The sequence below is a fragment of the Cucurbita maxima genome, unplaced genomic scaffold (genome assembly GCF_002738345.1).
Source record: "Cucurbita maxima cultivar Rimu unplaced genomic scaffold, Cmax_1.0 Cma_Scf00019, whole genome shotgun sequence".
In the NCBI taxonomy this organism is placed as follows: Eukaryota; Viridiplantae; Streptophyta; class Magnoliopsida; order Cucurbitales; family Cucurbitaceae; genus Cucurbita; species Cucurbita maxima.
This window is the reverse complement of record NW_019272035.1, coordinates 3,271,292-3,291,200: the sequence shown is the minus strand read 5'-3', so window position 1 is coordinate 3,291,200 and position 19,909 is coordinate 3,271,292. Positions and strand designations below refer to the sequence as shown.

Below are 19,909 nucleotides of genomic sequence, written 5' to 3'. Positions count from 1 at the left end.
TTCGATTTTATTTCTCCTTCCGTCTTACTCCTTTGTGTTTCTCACCTCTGTATTTTCGTGTATTTTCGTTTATAATTCTGTTCACAGTATTTTGGTAAATTCTAATAATTCTTATTTTCTTTTCTTAAAAATGGCTATAGATCATGACGTGATGCCCTAGGTTGTTCGCTTTGATGGGTTCGTTTATTGCTATCCATGGTTTGGGGCGTCGCTATTCCAAACGAGAATTTGTTTCCATCAGTTGTGTTTTTTTATAATGCCCCTAATTTTCATACCCCAAATAGTGACGTCACTGCATGCATGCTTTAAACACGAAATCCCATAATAAATACTTTTAAAATAAAACCAAAACATAAATAAAAATAACATAGTTTTTTAACATAAAATAAAATTGGAATAACACCTAACGGCTAATTAAATTCAGTACTATTGCCTATCATGATCTACATTGACTTTCATGGCCTTTCTAGTGGTCACCGTCATTTGTGCATGAGAGCTTTACCTTTACTTACTTGAAAAATATAAGGGTAACACGTACACGTCCCTAGACTTGGCATGGTTGGACTTAAAGCATTACACATCGTCGGACGCCACGGAAAAGAAAAAGAACCCATGATATCATGGGAAACATGAATATGGTAGGCGCGCGTATGTACTAACATAACATAACAAAAAAGTATCATGATGCACATGACACAAGTACATGCATGCATGGGACCCTCATGCATCCCATCTTCTCATAAATTACAGCCTTCCTTTCTAGTAGGGTCAATCCAAGTCGAGTTAGTTGGACCTAGAAACTCTACCATGGTTTACAATTATCAAAATAATTTATTTTATTGATTTTCAACTTGGCCGTTTGGTGGAGGGAAGAACACAGCGACAATGGGTTCCTCATCCCTTCCCTTTCTTCCCCAACCATTTGCTCGAATTCCATCCGCAACCTTCCCGCCCTCTGAAATTTCTTCTAACCTTCACAACAATGTCCGATTCACTTCCATGGAGAAACCTGTAATTCCTCTCGCTTCTCCGTCTTTGTCGTCTTCTTCAACGTGCTCGCCAGTTCTTCAGAAATCCATCGCGTTCGCCGCCTCGATTTCCCTTCTCATGTGGCCGACTCCAGGTTTAATTTCATTACTGTGTTCTTCACGAGTTGATTTATCGAGAGGTTTTCATTTTTGGAAAAGTAGTTGTTTACCTCGTCTTATCCACAAATCCGTACGGAAATGAATTTTTGCGTTTTGGTAATTCTTGATATTCGGTAATTTTTAAGATAGAAGAATTGATTCGTGCTATTTAGCATCCGAAGCTGATTAATTATCCGATTATATGCAGCGAATGCTGGATTTCTATCAGGATTCTCGGGAATTGAATCGGTTCCTGGTCCGCAATTGCCTCAAATCGACTTTCTCAATCGCTTTAATGGTTCGATTACATTCAAATTCATCTGAAGAGGACAAAAACGCTTCAATCGTTCAATAAACTTAACTTTTGAAACTGGTGTGCAGAAGAGAACCAGAAGAAATACGCGGAAGCTGATGCCAGATTCAAATCATCTCCCGTGCTGAAGGAACTTCTGGAGAGATCGAAGATGAACAAGGAAAAGTAAAACAAGATTTCGCTTGTTTTTTTTCAGGTTTGATCACAAATTTGGTTAATGAACTAATGCATTGAACTGATGGAAATTGCTGTTGCTCCATTGTTGTGCAAAACATCAGGAACCGTCAGAAAATTGTTGACAAATATTGCATCCGTGGTGCGGAATGGGGAGTTGGAGATTGTTCGGCAGAAGGCATGTCGCCGGAGGAGAGAGACAATTTCATCGCAATGTTGAAGCAGAAGGCAGGAGTGGATTAGCAGAAAACAACGTCTCTGCCATGGTGATCTATTGAAGGTTTTGTCATTCAGAGCAAGCCATTTAATCTTGCTGTTTCATATTCTTCATCAGAAGGAAGGATTAGCAGAGTGAAGCAATTGAAGCAAAATGAGTAAGCTCTTTTGAGTATAAATTCTGTCACTTCAATATTTGAGTAAGCTCCAATCTAATGCTTTTCTATAAACTTTTGTATTACATCACTTGGGTTATAAATAGTAATTTATAAGTACTTGAACTGTATTTAATTCTCCTAATCACTCCATTTAAATTAAAAAAAGGAAGTTTTTCGTAAGAACAAGACTTTTGAAAAGGGTTTGGAAGATAAATAGTACAGCAAAAATGTCATTTTTCGAGTTTAAACAAACTTCTCAAAATTTAAATTCTTTACAAAAAAGAATCGAGTAAGTGAGAGTTGTTCCCTAGGCATAGTTATGTACCATAGACATAGTTATGTTCCATAGACATAACTCGTGGGGATAAAGGGATCGCTAGCTATCTATTGGTTAAAAAGTTGTCGGAAGGGCTATTATAGATGTCTTGAGTTGCAACTGCTTGTCAGAAATAGAGCCTACTAATTAAAAATGAATAACTTACTTAATAAGTTGCAAACTCGGACAACTTGCAAGTTTATTTCTCAATAACTCTTGATAGTCTTAGTTTTTCACTTACATAAGTGCCTTAGTAACCATGTCTCCAATTTGCTCGTTAGTATGTATTTTCTACAATTCAACATCCTGCGATAACACTTTCTTTCGAACAAAATGATAATGAGTTTTAATATATTTCGAACGAGCATGAAACACTAGATTTCTAGCAAGTTTGGTTGCATTTTCATCATCACAATTAATTTGAATTAGTTGATTGAGAGTAGTCATCATTTCTTGCATTTTTTAGTAGGCATGTAAGTTGATACATATTATGCTTCGCAACTATACAAACCAAACTCAAAAAACAATCAGGTCCACCTAATCTTTTCATTTCAAAACGAATATCATCACCAGTAATAATCATATCATCAACATAAAGCAAGAGCAGGGTGCATACAATTGTTGTTTTCTTAACAAATAAGCTCGGATCAGCACATGAAGACTTAAAACCACAAAAATTAAGATATTGAGCAATCTTACCAAACCAAGCACGAGGAGCTTGCTTGAGTCCGTACAATGCCTTCTTAAGTATGCACACATAATCAGGATATTCCTTAGAGGTAAATCCTTGCGGCTGCTCCATAAAAATATCACGATCCAACTCTCAGTATAGGAAACATTTTTCACATCAAGCCGCCATAATTTCCAACCTTTACTAGAAGCTAAAGAGATGATTGTCCGTAATGTTACCATTCTTGTGACCAGACTAGAAGTCTCATCATAGGCTCGACCATATTGCTGAGAGGACCCACGAGCAACAAGAAGAGCTTTGTGTCTATCAGTTCGACCATCAACTTTTTTCTTCAACTTGTAAACCCACTTACAAGTAATTAAATCGGCATACAACTTCGGCTCATTTTCACTTGTATCTCTCATATAAAAACAAGACAAAACAGAAAATGAATTAATGTCAACTATAAAATCAGAGAAATGATCTGGTAACTGTTTTTGTTTTTGAGGATTTTTTTGTGTCAACTTCAATATTTGTAGTGGCTTCTGTATTCTCCTCGGCTTAAATGGTTGTCGCAATTGAAAAATCTCCCTAATGTAGAATCATTAGGAAATAGTGCAACAGTAGTTATACTTTTGCTGCCATCTGACATCGTGTTTGTTACTTGAAATTTCATTAAACACCATATCACGAGATACAATAACCTTCTTGGTTTCCAAATCCATACACCTCCAACTCTTTCTATGAGTATCATAGCCAACAAAAATGCATTTCTTGGCCTTTGGGTCAAGTTTAGTTCGATTATGTTTAAGTACATGAACATAACAAATAAACCCAAAATTACGAAAATAACTCACATTGGGTTTACAAAGATATATCAGCTCGAATGGTGATGATTTTATCCCTGGTCATGGAGGCAGCCAATTTAAAACATGACAAGCTGTTTGAAGAGCTGATGCCCATAACTCTCTTGAAAGACTCCTCGCATGCAGTCAAGACAAGCAAACCGATGTAAGATAGCTAACTTGCACTCAGCCACCCCATTTTATTGTGGGGTTTTTGGACAAGTCAATTGACGCAGAATGCCATGCTCCTTACAGTATTCCATCATATCATTTGAAAGAAATTTCCCTCCATTTTCAGTGCGGAAAGCACTTGATTTTCAATTCAAATTCTTTTTCTACAACATGCTTAAACTAAATAAACTTTGAAAAAGCTTCACTTTTGTGTTTTAAGAAGTATACCCAACTGAAATGAGAGAAATCATCCACAAACACCATCACGTAATGAAGGCTGGTATAACTTGTTGTTCGCGTTGGTCCCAAAAGATCAGAATGAATCAATTCCAATACTATTGAAGCTCTACTCTTTGAGCTTAGGAAAGGAAGACGATGAGACTTGCCATATTGATAGCCTGGACAAATCTCATCATGCTGAATATCTTTAAAAACAGGGACACCATCAACAAGTTGTTTTGTGGATATTTTCTGCAACAACTAAAAAACCCACATACCCAAACGAGATGTCAAAGCGTTGAGTTTGCATTATGACTAACTTTCTTGATATATTCATCACTAGCTGATAAAACATACAAAAATTCTTTTCTTCTGGTTATTTGTGATAGAGAAGCAAGATTTTTCTTCAAACCAGAAACATGATAAACGTCCTTGAGTAAACACTCCCATCATTCAAATCTCCTTCTTTCGTCACAAGATGCATTGAATTATCGGCCGTCACAATGACCTTCTTTTGACAATGTGGACAAACATTTGATAGAAGAATTTTGTTTCCAATTGTATGATGAGAACAACCAGAATCGACAATCCATTCTTCATTATAGTCTATAAAGGCATGAACATTTGCAGAGACATCATCTTGATGTAGTTGAAGTTACGTTTGTTGGCTGGTCAAGGATCTCAGTAGTTAAGTAGTGTTCCAAAAATGGATCTAAAGAATTTTTACTTTCATGTACAACATTTTCTTCTGATTCCTGCATTTTGACTCAGCAATTTGGCTTAATATGACCTAGCTTTCCGCAACAATCACACACCACTTTCATCTGACAAGCTCGTTTAAGATGATCAGGTTTTCCACACTTGTAACAAGCTTTAAATGGCTTCTTTGACGACTCCACACTTCTGAATAGATTCCCATTGCTTGATAAAGACTTTGAATGAAAATTCTGTCTCATTTGATCTTTGACATACAACACATCTTCTGATTTTGGAGAAAATTTGTTGCTGCTAGTCATTTGCTTAATCAAAACTTCCTGACTAGAAAGCAAATTCTCCAATTCAATAATTGTAGATTGATTTGCCCACCCTTGTATCGAGAAAACAAATGGCATAAAGTCTTTTCGTAATCCACAAATAAGATAACGCCGTAATCGAGCATCACTCACTACCTCCTCAGCATCTAATTCTGAAATTTCGGAACACAGATTTTTCACTTTCAAGAAATATTCTTCAAAAGAAAAATTACCTTGAGTTACTAAAGCTAGTTCATTCTCTAGAAATTGCAATCGAATTGTATTTTTCTTAGCGAACAACTTTTGAAGTGTTTCCCACACTTGCTTTGGTGACTTTAAATCACGAACATGAACAACATATTCCTTGCTAATTAAAGTTCATAAGGTAAATAAAACTTTTCCACATTTGATCTTCCATTTTCAGTGTAATTCAACATTCTGTGGAGTATCTGGTGGAATTTCTGTGTCAACACCTTGAGTTAAATCCCACCAATCTTGCCCTGTAGATAAGCTTCCATACATAACTTTGCATAAGTATAATAACTGCTAACAAGCTTTTCTGTAGCTATACCGTAGAAACATTTTCTCCATTCATCTCGTTGAATAATAATATCAAGCCCTTACTGACACAATATCTAACACTAAAAAATGTGAATAAATCTAAAATTATTATTACTCAAAGAAGACAATAGAGAGAAAATTGAAATATGATGTATTGTAAGCTAGCAGTATTGTACAAAACTACTTATCATGCAACTAATTTATTTGCAAAATAAAGCTAACAAACTCCTAATAAAAATGAATAACTTGACTAATTCAAACTAGCAATAAGTTCCACTAAATTTTGACATTGTATACCACCAAGGGTATGGTATCACTTACTGTGGCCGTGTTGAATGGTTGTCGTTGCTTCCGTGACGAGTTTATATTAAAAAAATAAATAACTTGAGTTTATAATCAAAGAATACCCTCTTCATTAGAATGAGGCATCTTGGGGAAGCCCAAAGCAAAATCATGAGAGTTTATGTTCAAAGTAGATAATATCATATCATTGTGGAGAGTCGTATTCATCTAACTTGGTATTATAGAATTCTCAAACGTTGAAAAAAAATACACTCTTCATTGGTATGTATGAAGTCTTTTCATTGTGGAGTCTGAAATTTTGTTTAATAAACTCGAAATCTGAACTAAATATTTTTTATTTTAGAAAATTAATTCAACTCAACGTGAAATACTAACTCAACCCAACCCAATTCTTATAAATTGAATCGTGGCGGTTTAAATTTTGTGGTTAATAGGGTTCAATAAATACCATACCTCCCACCCCTATCCCGATTTTCTAAAAATAGAACTTCGGAGGGCCATTATTTTTAATATGAAAAGTTGAGTGTGCGTTTCGAATTTGGAGAAAACAATTGGACTGAAATGCAAAGAACGACATCCCATCGAAAAAGACAAAAAGAAACAAATAACCAAAAAAAAAAAAAAAAAAAAAACATTTTTCTCTCTTCATCAACTCATCAAAATTAGCTGGACTTTTTCTGTTTTTTTTTTTAATCCGAAGAACCAAAGCCCGGGGGGAAAAAGGGAGCACTCTCTGAAATCCCGAAAGCAATTTGCAGGTTCTTCATCTTCTCCGATCATCAATTTTTGTGATTCTTTCCATTATTTTCAATTTTCATTTCGTTAATAGCTTCCTGTTTCTATGTAAAATGTCTGGTTAGGGTTGCAAAATCAAATTCAGTACGTTTTTGGGTTGCTATGGAATGATTTCAAATTGAAACTGGTTTTGTTAATACTTTATGAGATCTTCTCTGAATTGATTTCACTCTTCGTTATTTATGCAACTTTGTTTGCCTTTTTCCTTTTTTTTTTTTTTTTTCTCTCTGTGTGTGAAAATTTTACAGGGGATGTTTCAGGGATTTCTCTGATGAATGTGGGTATTTGCATTGGCCATCGATTTTTGAGCTTTGCAAGGGCTTGGTGGCGTTGTTAAAATGTACAGAACAGTGGCTACATCTGCGGCCACAACTACAACAACAGATATCGTGGATTATGTTGTAAATTTGGATCAAATTCCACGATGGAGTGATGCAGAACATAGGTCTTCATTGGAGTTTGTCAACGAAGATCCTTCCTTCTCTAATTCCTACTTTCCTGATCCTCTCACGTCTCCATCTGATGACGCCGAGGGCGGGACTAATGGAGTGGTTTCCAGATTTCCCGTCGATCATGAAATTAATTCCAAAATATATCTCTGGAGGGGAAATCCATGGAATCTCGAGGTAGATGCCGTCGTCAATTCTACGAACGAGGTGAGTGTTAATCTTCTTCCTCTCCTCCCGAGAACTTATTAATAGTTCCAAAGGAGTTCGTAAGGATAATCTCTGCCCAGAGTTTGGACATTACATAGAAGAAGAAAAAAAAAACAAAGAAATGAGGAGAAAAACCTATTGAAAGTAAGAATTTCAATTCTTTGGTTTCAGGCTACATCAATGCATGGTAATTATCCCTCATAGCAATGTGAATTTATGTCGTTCAGCTTTAATGTGATTTCATTTGAAAATTAGCTGAAATTGAAATTTCGTGGATTATTAGTTTTTGGCATGTCTAATCGACTCGGAAACCAGTGTCTAGTTTACCCGCTACGAAGTGTTGCTAACTCCCTTCTAGAGATCACATTGCCTTGAGCAATTATGTCCATTGGCAAGATGTAACTAGTTGGTGGTTCCCATACCTTAAAGAAGTTCTTGACTGAATATCCATGATGTGGTTACATGGAGCCAAAAGCTAAATGCCTGAGTTTAAGCAACGTGATAAGTTAGCGGTAGATTGGAAGTTCGGTCTAAGGAAGTTGAAAAGACATGGGTTTTTTTTTGTAAAGGAGATAGAAGATGAGAACTTGATATCCTCTATTAATGTTGACATTTGATTGTTGCAAGGGATACTAACTTCCAAAAAATATAATACTACAATCATCTAAGAAAATCATCTTCTCTAACGTTGCTTGCACCAACCAAGAAAATTGACTTAATGAATAGTTGCAGGAAAGATAGAATAAAAAAACATGTAGTAAATGAGAAATGGAGGTATGAGATCAAAGAGAAGTAGAATATATTTGAGTGTTTGAGTTACTTTGTGCACACCTTGACCCTACTACATTTTGTTGCCAAAATAACTTGTAAATCTTCATAGGTGATCACCATTACTTGAACACATTCCGTTTAGGTCCTTGAATATTTATCTAACTCTTATTGACGACTAGGCCAAACCATGGTGGTTAAGTAGGATAAGTACATAGTTGTTTGCCTTTTTTATGAGCAAGGGAAGATCATTACTTATTCCTGGATCTAATGATGAAGGATCTTTTGGTACAAGACATATAATTGGGAATTGTTGTCTTTAAGTGTAATTGAATTATTGGTGGACAAATAGGAATTGATATTGAGGAAGATGAAAAGGAGGTCTTAGAGGTTTTATTTTGTATTTTTTTTTGATAAATAAACAACCTTTCCTTGAGGAAAAAATTGAAGAATACATGAGCATAAAAAAACAAGACCAAAAAAAAAAGGAAACCATCAAAGAAAAGGTCTCCAATTCTGTAAAGTAAAACCTAACATATAATTACAAAAAAAAAGACTTTGTTACTGAAGCCTGAAGGGAAACATAGAAATGAATAAGGGACCAAACCTCTCTAGGATTGCTTTCCATCCCTCTAAAAACTCTGTTGTTCCTCTCTTCTCACAAATCCCACAATAGTGCACACACCCCAGCAAACCACAAGAAACAACCCTTGTCCGAGAAAGGCAGATGGAGGAGCAACTCCTCGATAATCCCTACAAATCTCTATGACTGAAAGGGACTCACACAAAACACGCATAATGACAACTCCAAAGTTCGACAAAGGATACAACAAAATGGGCCAACCAATGAAGCCCCCTTTCTTGAGAATTGATCTAGAGTGTTAACCCAACTGTGCAAAACATGCCGGACAAAGAACTTAATCTTCCTTGAGATCTTAATCTTCCAAAGAGCCAAAAATATGGAGTCCCTAATTGAAGAAGGTTCCAACAAACAACGAAAAAAGGAATTATAAGAGAAGGCACTAGTAGAAGGGTTATGACTCCAAATACAAACATCCTCTCTCATAGTTCTAAAATTGAATTCTCCTATCAAGGGTTTGTGATATCTAACAGCTCCTTGACAAAGAATGACAAAAACTGAACGACAAAGAAAAAGAGCTCCTGTACCGAACTAAGACATCAACCACAAAAGAATTTTTTCAAAGAGTCAAATGATAAAGATGAGGAAACAAAATGCAGAGGGTTCCCCCACCCATTTATCCTCCTAGGAGTACGTTTCCTTACCTTCCCCAACAACACAAGAGACCAGATTAGAGAAGGGAGCCCAAGGGAAATATCCTTTCACAAGTTTCTGAAAGTGTCTTTAAACTCACCCAACAACCACTCAAAGGGGTGGGACCCATACTTCCTCGCCATAATCCTCCAGCACTGGGAATTTGACTCAAGGGGGAAACACCAATATCAAAAGGGCTTTGTTTCAAATCCTTAAATTTCCAAGCTCTAGATCTCCTAGGTTTACCTGCTTTCCAATGACCTCTCAGCTTACAAGGTGGGCCCTTTACCTTCATCAACTCTTTCCCACCAGTAAGCTCCTTATAAACTTTTCAATATTCATACAAAGAGTATATAAACTTCAAATATTTTTTAGTTTCTGAAGGAGGCTTAACTTTTATACAAAGAGTATATAAACTTTAAATATTCAAGTAACTCCCCCACAAACTCATCATGATTATTCAAAACAATAACCTGACTCTCGATTGAATCCTTTGTCTGCAAGGCCAAAGTAGCATCACCTTAGAATCAAGTTGTGTAACTAATTGATGGATAGGTCATGTCATGTGTGACCATTTAGATAGTGATGAATGTAATCTGGATGCACAAAATTAGAGTATAATGGCAAGCCACTCAACAAAATAAATGTGGATAGAATTACAAACCAAAAACCATAACCTTCTTTTGAAATGGTTCCACATATTGATCAAGCAAGAACACAAACAAAATGAGAATGAGGAGATCAGTCACAAACAAGTGATGGAGCGGATAGAAATCTGACCAACTAGCTGTATTATGCTATTTGGTTGCTATCTTTATTGTATTGAGGAAATTAATCATTAAGTATTTGATTGATATGTCTTGGAAAAATTTAGGTCCCGTTAGATAACCATTTTGTTTCTTGTTTTTTGTTTTTGGAAATTATGCTTGTTTCCACACTAATTATTTTATTTTATTTTTTGTAAGTTTTCCACCTTTCTTAAAAACACATTTGAATTCTTAACAAAATTTCACAAACAAAATCTAGTTTTGCAAAACTATATTTTTAGTTTTCAAATTTGCATGATTTTTGAAAACATGTTTAAAATGTAGGTAATAAAGCAATAAAACTATAGGTAGAAGTAGTGATCGGAAGCTTAAGTTAAAAAAAAAAAAAAAAAAATGTAGTTATCAGATGGAGCCTTAAAGTTTATGTACAGTTGTTGTGCCTTGGCTCTAAAGAATGTAGAGATGCTGTGTTCATTGTTTAGGACTTGACAGTATCTCCACCATTTCTATTAAAAGCAAATGAAGAGGTTATAAGTGCTATGCAATCGTAGACGTGATGGTGGTCGACTGCATTTTCAACATAAAACCTGTTAGAATAAAAGCCTATTTGGAGAAAGTTATGTTACAGATAATTAAGGATTTGTAATATCTGATTTGTATCTGAATCAGAAAATTCCTTTTCGGTTAAGTTTATTTACATAAAATTATAAATAATTTCTATGTCTTCAATCTCTTCTGATTGTACATTATATCATTATACAGAACTTGGATGAAGCGCACAGTAGCCCTGGTTTGCATGCTGCTGCAGGACCTGGCCTGTCAGAAGAATGCGGAACACTTGTACGCCTGTGATTATTTAATCTCCAGTTGGGCTTTTATTTATTGCTTTTACCCTTGAAAACTGACACAATAACATATGCATATATCTAATGTAAAAAAGGAATAATTGTGAATAGTTTGGAGATAAAATGGAATATGGATTTTACTATTCTTAGAAAAATTTTCTTATAGCACTTCGTTGGACAATAAGAATGTCAAAACCTGACTCACTGGATACACTTTCACTTCCTGAAGGGTGGTTGTCGCACAGGAATGGCAAAAGTCACTAATGCTTATGACCTTCCAGCAAGGTCAGTATGTAGTTGATGTTTGGATCTCAGAGTAAAGACCTGTACATTTTTCCATAAATACTGATCCTCACTATCGCAATTTTTCTCCCACTTTAATTTGATCTCTACCATTTTTTTCAGGAAGGTCATACATACTGTTGGTCCAAAATATGCAGTCAAATACCATACTGCTGCTGAGAATGCCCTGAGTCATTGCTACCGTTCTTGCCTTGAACTTCTCATTGAAAATGGGCTTCAGAGGTTGTGAAAGTAGCTGATGCTACATTGTTTTTTCTCCATATTATTTGATCATCTAATGAATCTCTTGGTATTTTTAGCTTACATGTAAATGGCATTTAATGCAGCATTGCTATGGGTTGTATATATGCAGAGGCAAAAAACTACCCCCGTGAACCTGCTGCACACGTAGCAATAAGTGAGATATTTAACTACGTGTTCCTCTAAGTTGTCTATATTTTTCTCTAACTACTGGTTTCAAATTTCATGCAGTACTACGTTCACAAACTATGGACCCCCATTAGCTGCCAATTTACCTAGTATATTTGAACCTACTAGGGAATTGGGCTTGAGAGCTTGCACAGAATGCCCGCAAGTTCTAGTATAAGAAAAACAAAATTGTGAAATGCTGATTCTAAAATTTCAATAGTTTCTTTTTTTATTTTTCTTTAATGGTAGGGTCATTTGCATCTAGTCTTCCCCATTTGTGATTGTTACCAATTTGCATTCTATAATTCATCTCTGGTTTGTTATGCTACCAAAGTAGTTTTTCTGTGCTGATTCAAATAGTTCTAAAATAAAAATCTAAGTATTCGTTAGGCATACAGCTGTTTACTTTATCAACTTATTGATATGCTTACCAAAGTAGTTTTTCCAATTATCTGATGGAGTATGTTGGAAGTCTAATTTTCACATCTTATGAAAAAAAAGAAAAAAAGAAAAAAAGAAAACAAGTAAATTTACATCTTATCCCCATTTAAGTTTTTTTTTCTTCTTTTGTTCAGGAACTGTCCGTCGTTTTCTTGAGAAGCAGAAGGATAAAATTAAAGCGGTTGTATTTTGTACAACATCATCAGTTGATACAGAAATATACAAAAGGTACTTCACTCTCAAGCAACTGAGCCTGCCATTCCTGGAGGTTATGTTTTCCATTCTGTATAAAATATAGCGATCCGTGTTGGACTTATTCTATCTTATTTTATATGTTTCCGAGGCAGGTTGCTTCCACTGTACTTTCCACGTGATAAACATGAAGAAGAAGTTGCATTGTCAAAGCTTCCTGCAGATGTTGGAGATGAGAATGGTGAGACCATTATAGACGAACGGAAAATCAGGATAAAACCTTTGCCCAAAAAGAATGTTCTGAAACCTTCCCCAGTTATCGATGATCCTCCTGTCAGTGATGTAAGGTTGACACGGAGGTTAGTGGAATGATTTAGCTATAACAAATTATTTTTTTCAAAAAATATTTCATCTCCAAATAGTAGGTTCATGAGAATTGCATGGTTGTCTGAGTACGAGTTGCCACAAATTTGATGACATTGATCAGAGTTGCCATGAATTGATGACATTGATCTGTTTTATCGACATTGTTTCCTGTTATCAAGACTTCCAGCCAGTTATATATAGTTGAAAGAAGCAAAACTATATTGATAACCTGGAAATACACGAAGGTATGAGCAATCCTCCCTATAAGCTAAGGGGATTACAAAAATGGACCACAACCAGCAAAATTACGTAAGAAAACAGTAACAAATTTCTGGGTAAAGAGAAAGAGTACACCATGAAGGAGCCAACCACCTAGCTAAACCCCTCACCTCATCAACCCACTAACTAAGGCTCAAAGATACGAACTCCACATGAAGTTTCAAGTTTTAAGGCATCCTGACATTCGTTCAATTGTTAATTCCAATCGTTTTTCTGCTTGTATCTTAAGATTATTAAAGAAAAAATTTAAATTTCTAGTTCCTTCTTTCCTCAAATTTCATTCTTCAATATCCCATTTTCCTATCTAATCCTACTGGAAAACCTCTTTCCATTATACACCATAGATACCTTTCTTTGTAGTACGTGCTGCGTTGAAGGCCATTTGAAATGAAAGCAAGATTGCACCAAAGAAAAAGCAAGAGAAATGCTATTTTACCTTTGTGTTTTCTTTTCATACTAAGAACTGTAGTATTATTGGAGAAAAGTTAATGTGCGGGGATGGATACCACTGGCATTACTGTGTTATTTCCCAGAAAAAGTAAAACTTATAATCTGGAATTTGCTCTATTTTAATGCAGTTTTTCTTCATTTCCACATTTGCTTTCATATGCTGTCTCTTTTTAGTAAATAGTTTAGTTTCTTAATAAGAAAGGAAAAAAGAAAGAGGACTGCTTATTGCTCATCTGCACGGAGCCGTTTTCTTCATCTATTTCCATTCCCAAGGTATTTTAACTTGACTAATCGTCGTTGGTAATTTTAGGACCTCATCATATTTAGATGCATACCTGGATCCTGCTTTCATGGCTTTAATCAAAGATCCAGACCAAAGACGCAAGGAACAATGGGAAAAAACAGCCCAGGCGCAGACTGGATGGAGTTATGGTAGAATGCTTGGATTTGGTGACCTTGGTGGACCTCCTTTATCTGCTGCTGAAGAATACTCGCTTCATTCGAGATACCTTGCTAAAGCAAATTCTCTTAATCTCTCTGAAATTGCGGAGATGAAAATAGTGTGAGTATCAAATTTCTTGTTTTTTTTTTTTTTTTTTTTCATACCTTATATATATAGGGGTTTGCTATTCTCCACCCACCCAATCAAAAGGTGAGGTGGACGTAAATATGGACAAAGTCATTGAATTTTGGATACTAGATAATATTTTTATGCTTCATTGGTTCGAATCATTTATCCAAGGATAGTTGCTCTTGGAGTTCTGGATCTTCAGGCTTATTAATATTTACTTATTTACTTCTCTTTGCTTTTTTTTTTTGAGAGGTTTTGTCAGAGTTGCCTTGTACAGAGAGGGCATTTAAAGGAAGTTGGTTTTTGTGAGCCATTAGAGGTTATATGTGCCAGTTGTTAATAGAGTTTATATGCGAGCCATTGAGAGGTTTTGTTAGAGTTGCTTTGTAGAGAGAAGACATTTTAAGGAAGTTGGTTTTCGTGAGCCATTAGAATTTATATGTGCCAGTGGTTAATAGAAGTGTCTATTGAGGAATGTGTTGTTTCCTTTTACCATACTGAGTTCTAGTTTATGTTTCTTTATGGCATGTTAATTGATCAGAGGCTTGTGAAAATAAGGAGTGAGATACTTTGCATTTCTGAAAATATCACTAGCTTGAGATGCCTTTATTTATAACCTATTGCAGTTACCGTGGTGGAGTTGATAGCGATGGTCACCCTGTTATGGTTGTTGTGGGAGCACATTTTCTACTGCGTTGTCTTGATCTTGAGCGATTTGTGCTCTATGTTGTAAAGGTAATTTAATTTAATCTTGAATACTATGCATTTGTTTGTCATATTAGATCTTTGAATCCTAAGAAGCATGAATATAGATATTGACACAGAACAAAATGAATCAACCATTTTTCAGACATTGATATGGACCTGATAAGATTATAATAATGAACTTCTTGGAACTCAAGGACACAGTTATACAACCTATGGAACAAATCCTGTTCAGTTTCTATATTTTAGACTGTTCCAAAGCTTCATACATTATGAGGATGTACGTATGAATTGTTCTCAATCATGCTTTGTTAAATTATCGGTAGTGTTGTACTGGTGTTTTTAAAATCGTTTGAAGCACAAGAGATACGCCCATGCCACAGCCTCTCTGCTTAAGCCATTGAGGCTTGAAGGGTGTAAGCCTCTGTTATGGTTTGAGGCTTGAATGGTGTTATGCCTCCAGTTTCAATTGCATAACAGATTTTAAGCAGTGGCTAATGACAGTAGTCGGCCGCTAAGTCTGGTTATTTTAAACATTTACTTTACTTCTCTAAGGATATGAAGTTCTCCTATAAAGATGCTACAACGAAGTTAAATGTCTTGCCAAATAAATAACAAGTCTACCAGATACAAACTTCTGTTTCAAATGTCATTTCCAGCATCCTCTATGACTAGGCTTGTGTCTTTCCTTTCCTTTTGAAACTTATTTTTCTGTTTATTCACATTCTGTATAATTAATCAATCAATCATTTTATTTTCTTTGGATGTAGCCACCCTCCTCCCCAAGTTATAGTTCTTTGATTGAAATCTGTATGCAAGATTAAAAAGATCAGTTTTTATTATATATATTTTTTGCAATAGTAGTTTCTTTATTTCCTCGGGTAGTTGTGCTCACTATGTGCTGCATACGACTCCTTTGTGCACCTCCACTCGTGATGTGGAAGTCCCCATGTGTTTCATAAATGATTTCCATGCCCAAAATTTCATATACATAGGTTCATATATTCATGCACACGTGTGGACACTCTAAATTGTATGCTTGGTATTACAATCCTAAGTCGGGGAAAATTGTCAATGACTAGTTTAAGTGGGGAGAGTATCTCAACCCTACTAAAAGACTATGGGTTGAGATTCCTACCAAGTGAGCAAGCATGAGACGACATGTATGTGACAACTAAGTATGAGTTGGGAGAGAAGTACCATGATGCGACCAAGGAGGATATCACCTAACCAACGTAGAAGTAGTACTCGAGAAAACTAAACTCAAACACATGCAAGATTAGAAATGATAAGTCAGTGCGGTTAGTGATAAGCCTTGATAGGGCCTTGGGCCATAGTCCCAAAATCTGGGGTTGTGTGACTTTGGAGTTTGATGCATTTGAGGGAAAGATGCAAGCATGTCAGGTTTCAGGGTGAAGGGAGATCAAACGTGCACTTTATGTTGGTGACATAAGAGAAATGCCTTAGAATGTACTTCAGGGGAGAGACATGATGTTGGTTCTCCACCACCCCTAGGCCATGACATAGTTCATGGTCCAAAGTGAGCCACCTCCTGACGCAAGTAGTACTTGTAGTTTCTGGTTAACCACTAATCTTGCTGCTATTTTCTGGAACATCCGTTCTTTGTTATAATGTGCTATGACATTATTCAGTTTATGGACTGACTTGATATTAAATTCCAGGAATTTGAGCCATTAATACAGAAGCCCTATACAATAGTGTACTTCCACTCAGCAGCATCTTTGCAGCCGTAAGTGCAGTTATATCTGCTTGAAGTTATCTTCTATTTTTCTTAAGCGAACAAGGATTTGAGGGATTAAAAACATTTTTGTCCCAATGATAAGCCTAGACATTGAGAAGTTTTTGGATCAGTTATATCTACTTGAAGTTATCTCCTGTTGGGCATTAGTTACATAAATATTTAGGAAATGCTTATCAAACACATTTCTTTGTTTCAATAACCTATTTCATCGGATGTGCCATGATGTGAGAAATGTTCCCTTAAAAAAAGCTCCTTTTATTTGGCTATTGTCTCTGTAAGTGTTTTTTTTAATGGAGCTCGATTTATCATTAAAAATGCTCCTAGAAGGTTCTTGAAAAGAACTAGATGTATGAATGTGTTTAAGAGCATGTCTAGAAACATACAACTTATCTGACTATGCTTATGGATTATATGCTGTTAGTCGGCCAGACATGGGATGGATGAAGCGATTGCAGCAGATTCTTGGCCGAAAACACCAGCGCAACCTCCATGTATGAACTCCAACTTATTCTAGTATATCGTGCAGACTAAAAATCCGCCTTCCACTTTCTCACCAACCTGTATGATTTTATAGGCAATATATGTTCTTCACCCAACCTTTGGATTGAAAGCTGCAGTATTTGCCATGCAATTGCTCGTTGATAATGTGGTAGGTTTCAAGTTTGTTATAATCTCTGATGTTTATAGCAATGAATGAGATTTAAGTTTTGAGTAACTGATATCCAGGTATGGAACAAAGTTGTGTACATCGATCGACTAGTGCAGCTGTTCAAATACGTCCCTCGTGAGCAGTTGACCATCCCTGACTTTGTATTCCAGTGAGTGAATATTTACTTACTTTAAACTCTTTTTCAACAATGATTTATTTCGTTCTATTAATCAAAGGTTTGATACCTTGGGAAACTTATGCACGTCTTCAAGTTTAGAGCATAGCTTATGGGTCCCTTTATTATGCCTTGAGTTATTACAATTAAGAGAAATTAGACGCCTCAACGTGTTGTAAATGCAGGCACGACTTAGAAGTAAACGGAGGGAAGGGCCTGATTGTGGATCCTCGAACAAAATACGTATACCATCGACCTTAACATCAAATAAATGTGTAAATCACAGCATGGGCTATGGTTTTTATACTGCTTATCTTCCTTTAGTGTTCTTAGGCGGGTAGGTGTTGATTATGTTTGTAGAAATGGTCTCCCATTTTCTTTAATTTTTTTCCTCTCAAGTATTGGTTCTTTTGTCTTGTGAAGGTGAATAACGTTATTCCTTTTGTATGTTATGTCGGATGAGATTTTAATGATAAAATGAAAAAAGTGGTTTGTTGAAATTTGCTTAAGGTGCTCTGTTAATATTCATTTCCACTGTTCTGCCAGATAAAATTTGAATAATTCCTATATCGATCATGTGAAGAATTTCGATGTTTTTATTTCAATTTTCAAATTAATCCTTTTGTTTACATTTACTGATATTAATATTTTCAAATTATTCTTAGTAGAGGTCTCTTGAGAACATCATATTTTTGTACGATGGAAGGTGTGATAATAAGCATTACTATGACTTCAAGATGATCGATATCATATTTTTGTACGATGGAAGGTGTGATAAGCATTACTATGACTTCAAGATGATCGATATCATATTTTTATACGATGGAAGGTGTGATAATAAGCATTACTATGACTTTAAGGTGATCGATATCATATTTTTGTACGATGGAAGGTATGATAATAAGCATTACTATGACTTCAAGATGATCGATATCATATTTTTGTACGATGGAAGGTGTGATAATAAGCATAACTATGACTTCAAGATGATTGATATAATATTTTTGTACGATGGAAGGTGTGATAATAAGCATAACTATGACTTCAAGATGATTGATATCATATTTTTTTTCGATGGAATGTGTGATAATAAGCATTACTATGACTCCAAGATGCTCGATATAGGAATTATTTTATGTTTTGAAAGTGTGATAATAAGCATTACTATGACTTCAAGGTGTGATAATAAACCCTAATTAAGGCTCCTAGGTCAACATTTATGTTTTGAAGTATTTTAGTGAGTAATTTTGGTTTAGTATTCAAATTTTAACGTTTTTTTTGAATGATTGAAAGATGATAGGTGAAATTGGATCACGTGAAATTGAATCTAGAAACAACCAAGTTGACCTTAAAATTATAACTAAGCTTACGATTGGAATGTTTATATGGACTAGGTTGAATGAATTGACTGATGCATTGGTAACACGTAACCTGCGGACTATACACGTATTATAATTTATTATATGATATTCCAACGAATTGTTGTAATTCATCTACTTCCTACTTGTTGATTCATGTTTTCCATGTTAATATGATCATGCTATGTCCTGTGAAATTATTATATGCTATGCTCGGGTTCTTCTCAAAGAATTTTGAGATAATAATAAGAAGGAAGTTAAGAGAGTTTAGACATACTAGGAATATTCGAGACTACATTAAATAGTTTTCTAGACTTATGTCGGATTGTCTGAGAAAGACAAAGTCATCAGTTTTGTTGAGAGGTCAAAGTCGTGGGCGAAGTCCATGCTTTACAAACAAAAGGTCCAAGACCTTTCTACGACCTATACTACAGTGGAACGACTATTTGACCTTAGCAACGATCAATCCCAAGAAAGGTGGAACTAGGCTTCCGTATGTGGGGTAATAGACACTACAGACCCAACTGCCCCAAAGGCAGGGGAGGTGACAGACTTGAAAGTAGAGGATGGGAAAACGAGTCCTCCCAATAAAGAGGTAGAACTCAATGACGAAGACCTCATAACCAGAATAGTCATAGTCTAGGCTCCTTGTCTTGCTTCACATGCAAGGGGATCATCGAGAATCTGAATGGCCATGAAAGGCGGCACTATATGTCTTCCAAGCAAAAGTTGGAATGAATTTAGAAGTTGCATATGAGACGGTGAAAATTGAAACACAGTTGGTTGGATACTATGCATCAAACCCAACTCAAAAAAAAAAAAGAAACAAAATAGAGGCCAAGAAACAATTATGAAAAATAGGTACTACAAGTTATGAAGCATGTTGCATATGGTTACATTTTTTCGACCCCAACAATTGGTTTATTAAATATCCATTTTATGTCTATCATTTTTCTAGGTAAAGACAAGGGTCCATGTATGGATGATGGTGCAAGCGGAAGAGACCATAGAATAAAGTCACGCTAGATAGTTTTCCACACTTGCATTACAATTTCATTGT

The 19,909-nt window shown here is 35.6% G+C and overlaps 2 protein-coding genes across 3 annotated transcripts; both read left to right on the top strand.

Annotated features, from left to right (window-relative positions):
* The first annotated feature begins 830 nt into the window (after window positions 1–830).
* Window positions 831–2,105, top strand: LOC111493888. Its single transcript, XM_023143792.1, has 4 exons — window positions 831–1,123; window positions 1,336–1,425; window positions 1,509–1,605; window positions 1,719–2,105. Exons 1-4 carry the CDS (start codon window positions 886–888, stop codon window positions 1,855–1,857), a joined length of 564 nt encoding a protein of 187 aa, XP_022999560.1. The 5' UTR covers window positions 831–885; the 3' UTR covers window positions 1,858–2,105.
* Window positions 2,106–6,702: 4,597 nt separating this feature from the next.
* Window positions 6,703–17,997, top strand: LOC111493730 (protein GDAP2 homolog). 2 transcript variants are annotated; one of them, XM_023143554.1, is made up of 15 exons: window positions 6,703–6,844; window positions 7,130–7,537; window positions 11,108–11,185; window positions 11,420–11,475; window positions 11,596–11,715; window positions 11,820–11,890; window positions 12,477–12,570; window positions 12,690–12,893; window positions 13,940–14,191; window positions 14,827–14,935; window positions 16,588–16,655; window positions 17,089–17,158; window positions 17,242–17,316; window positions 17,394–17,485; window positions 17,677–17,997. In XM_023143554.1, the coding sequence occupies exons 2-15, from the start codon at window positions 7,220–7,222 to the stop codon at window positions 17,750–17,752; spliced, it is 1,683 nt and encodes a 560-aa protein (XP_022999322.1). In that variant the 5' UTR covers window positions 6,703–6,844; window positions 7,130–7,219; the 3' UTR covers window positions 17,753–17,997. The 2 variants fall into 2 exon arrangements, with proteins under 2 accessions (XP_022999322.1, XP_022999324.1); XM_023143556.1 differs by having other exon boundaries at window positions 6,743–6,844; window positions 7,142–7,537.
* Window positions 17,998–19,909: the final 1,912 nt, after the last annotated feature.

Coding starts and splice junctions, on each gene's coding strand:
- LOC111493888 (XM_023143792.1), top strand. CDS start 886: ATGGGTTCCTCATCCCTTCCCTTTCTTCCCCAACCATTTGCTCGAATT. Junction 1,426..1,508: donor CTTTCTCAATCGCTTTAATG/GTTCGATTACAT, acceptor ACTGGTGTGCAG/AAGAGAACCAGAAGAAATAC. Junction 1,606..1,718: donor TCGAAGATGAACAAGGAAAA/GTAAAACAAGAT, acceptor GCAAAACATCAG/GAACCGTCAGAAAATTGTTG.
- LOC111493730 (XM_023143554.1), top strand. CDS start 7,220: ATGTACAGAACAGTGGCTACATCTGCGGCCACAACTACAACAACAGAT. Junction 7,538..11,107: donor TCGTCAATTCTACGAACGAG/GTGAGTGTTAAT, acceptor ATCATTATACAG/AACTTGGATGAAGCGCACAG. Junction 14,192..14,826: donor ATTGCGGAGATGAAAATAGT/GTGAGTATCAAA, acceptor AACCTATTGCAG/TTACCGTGGTGGAGTTGATA.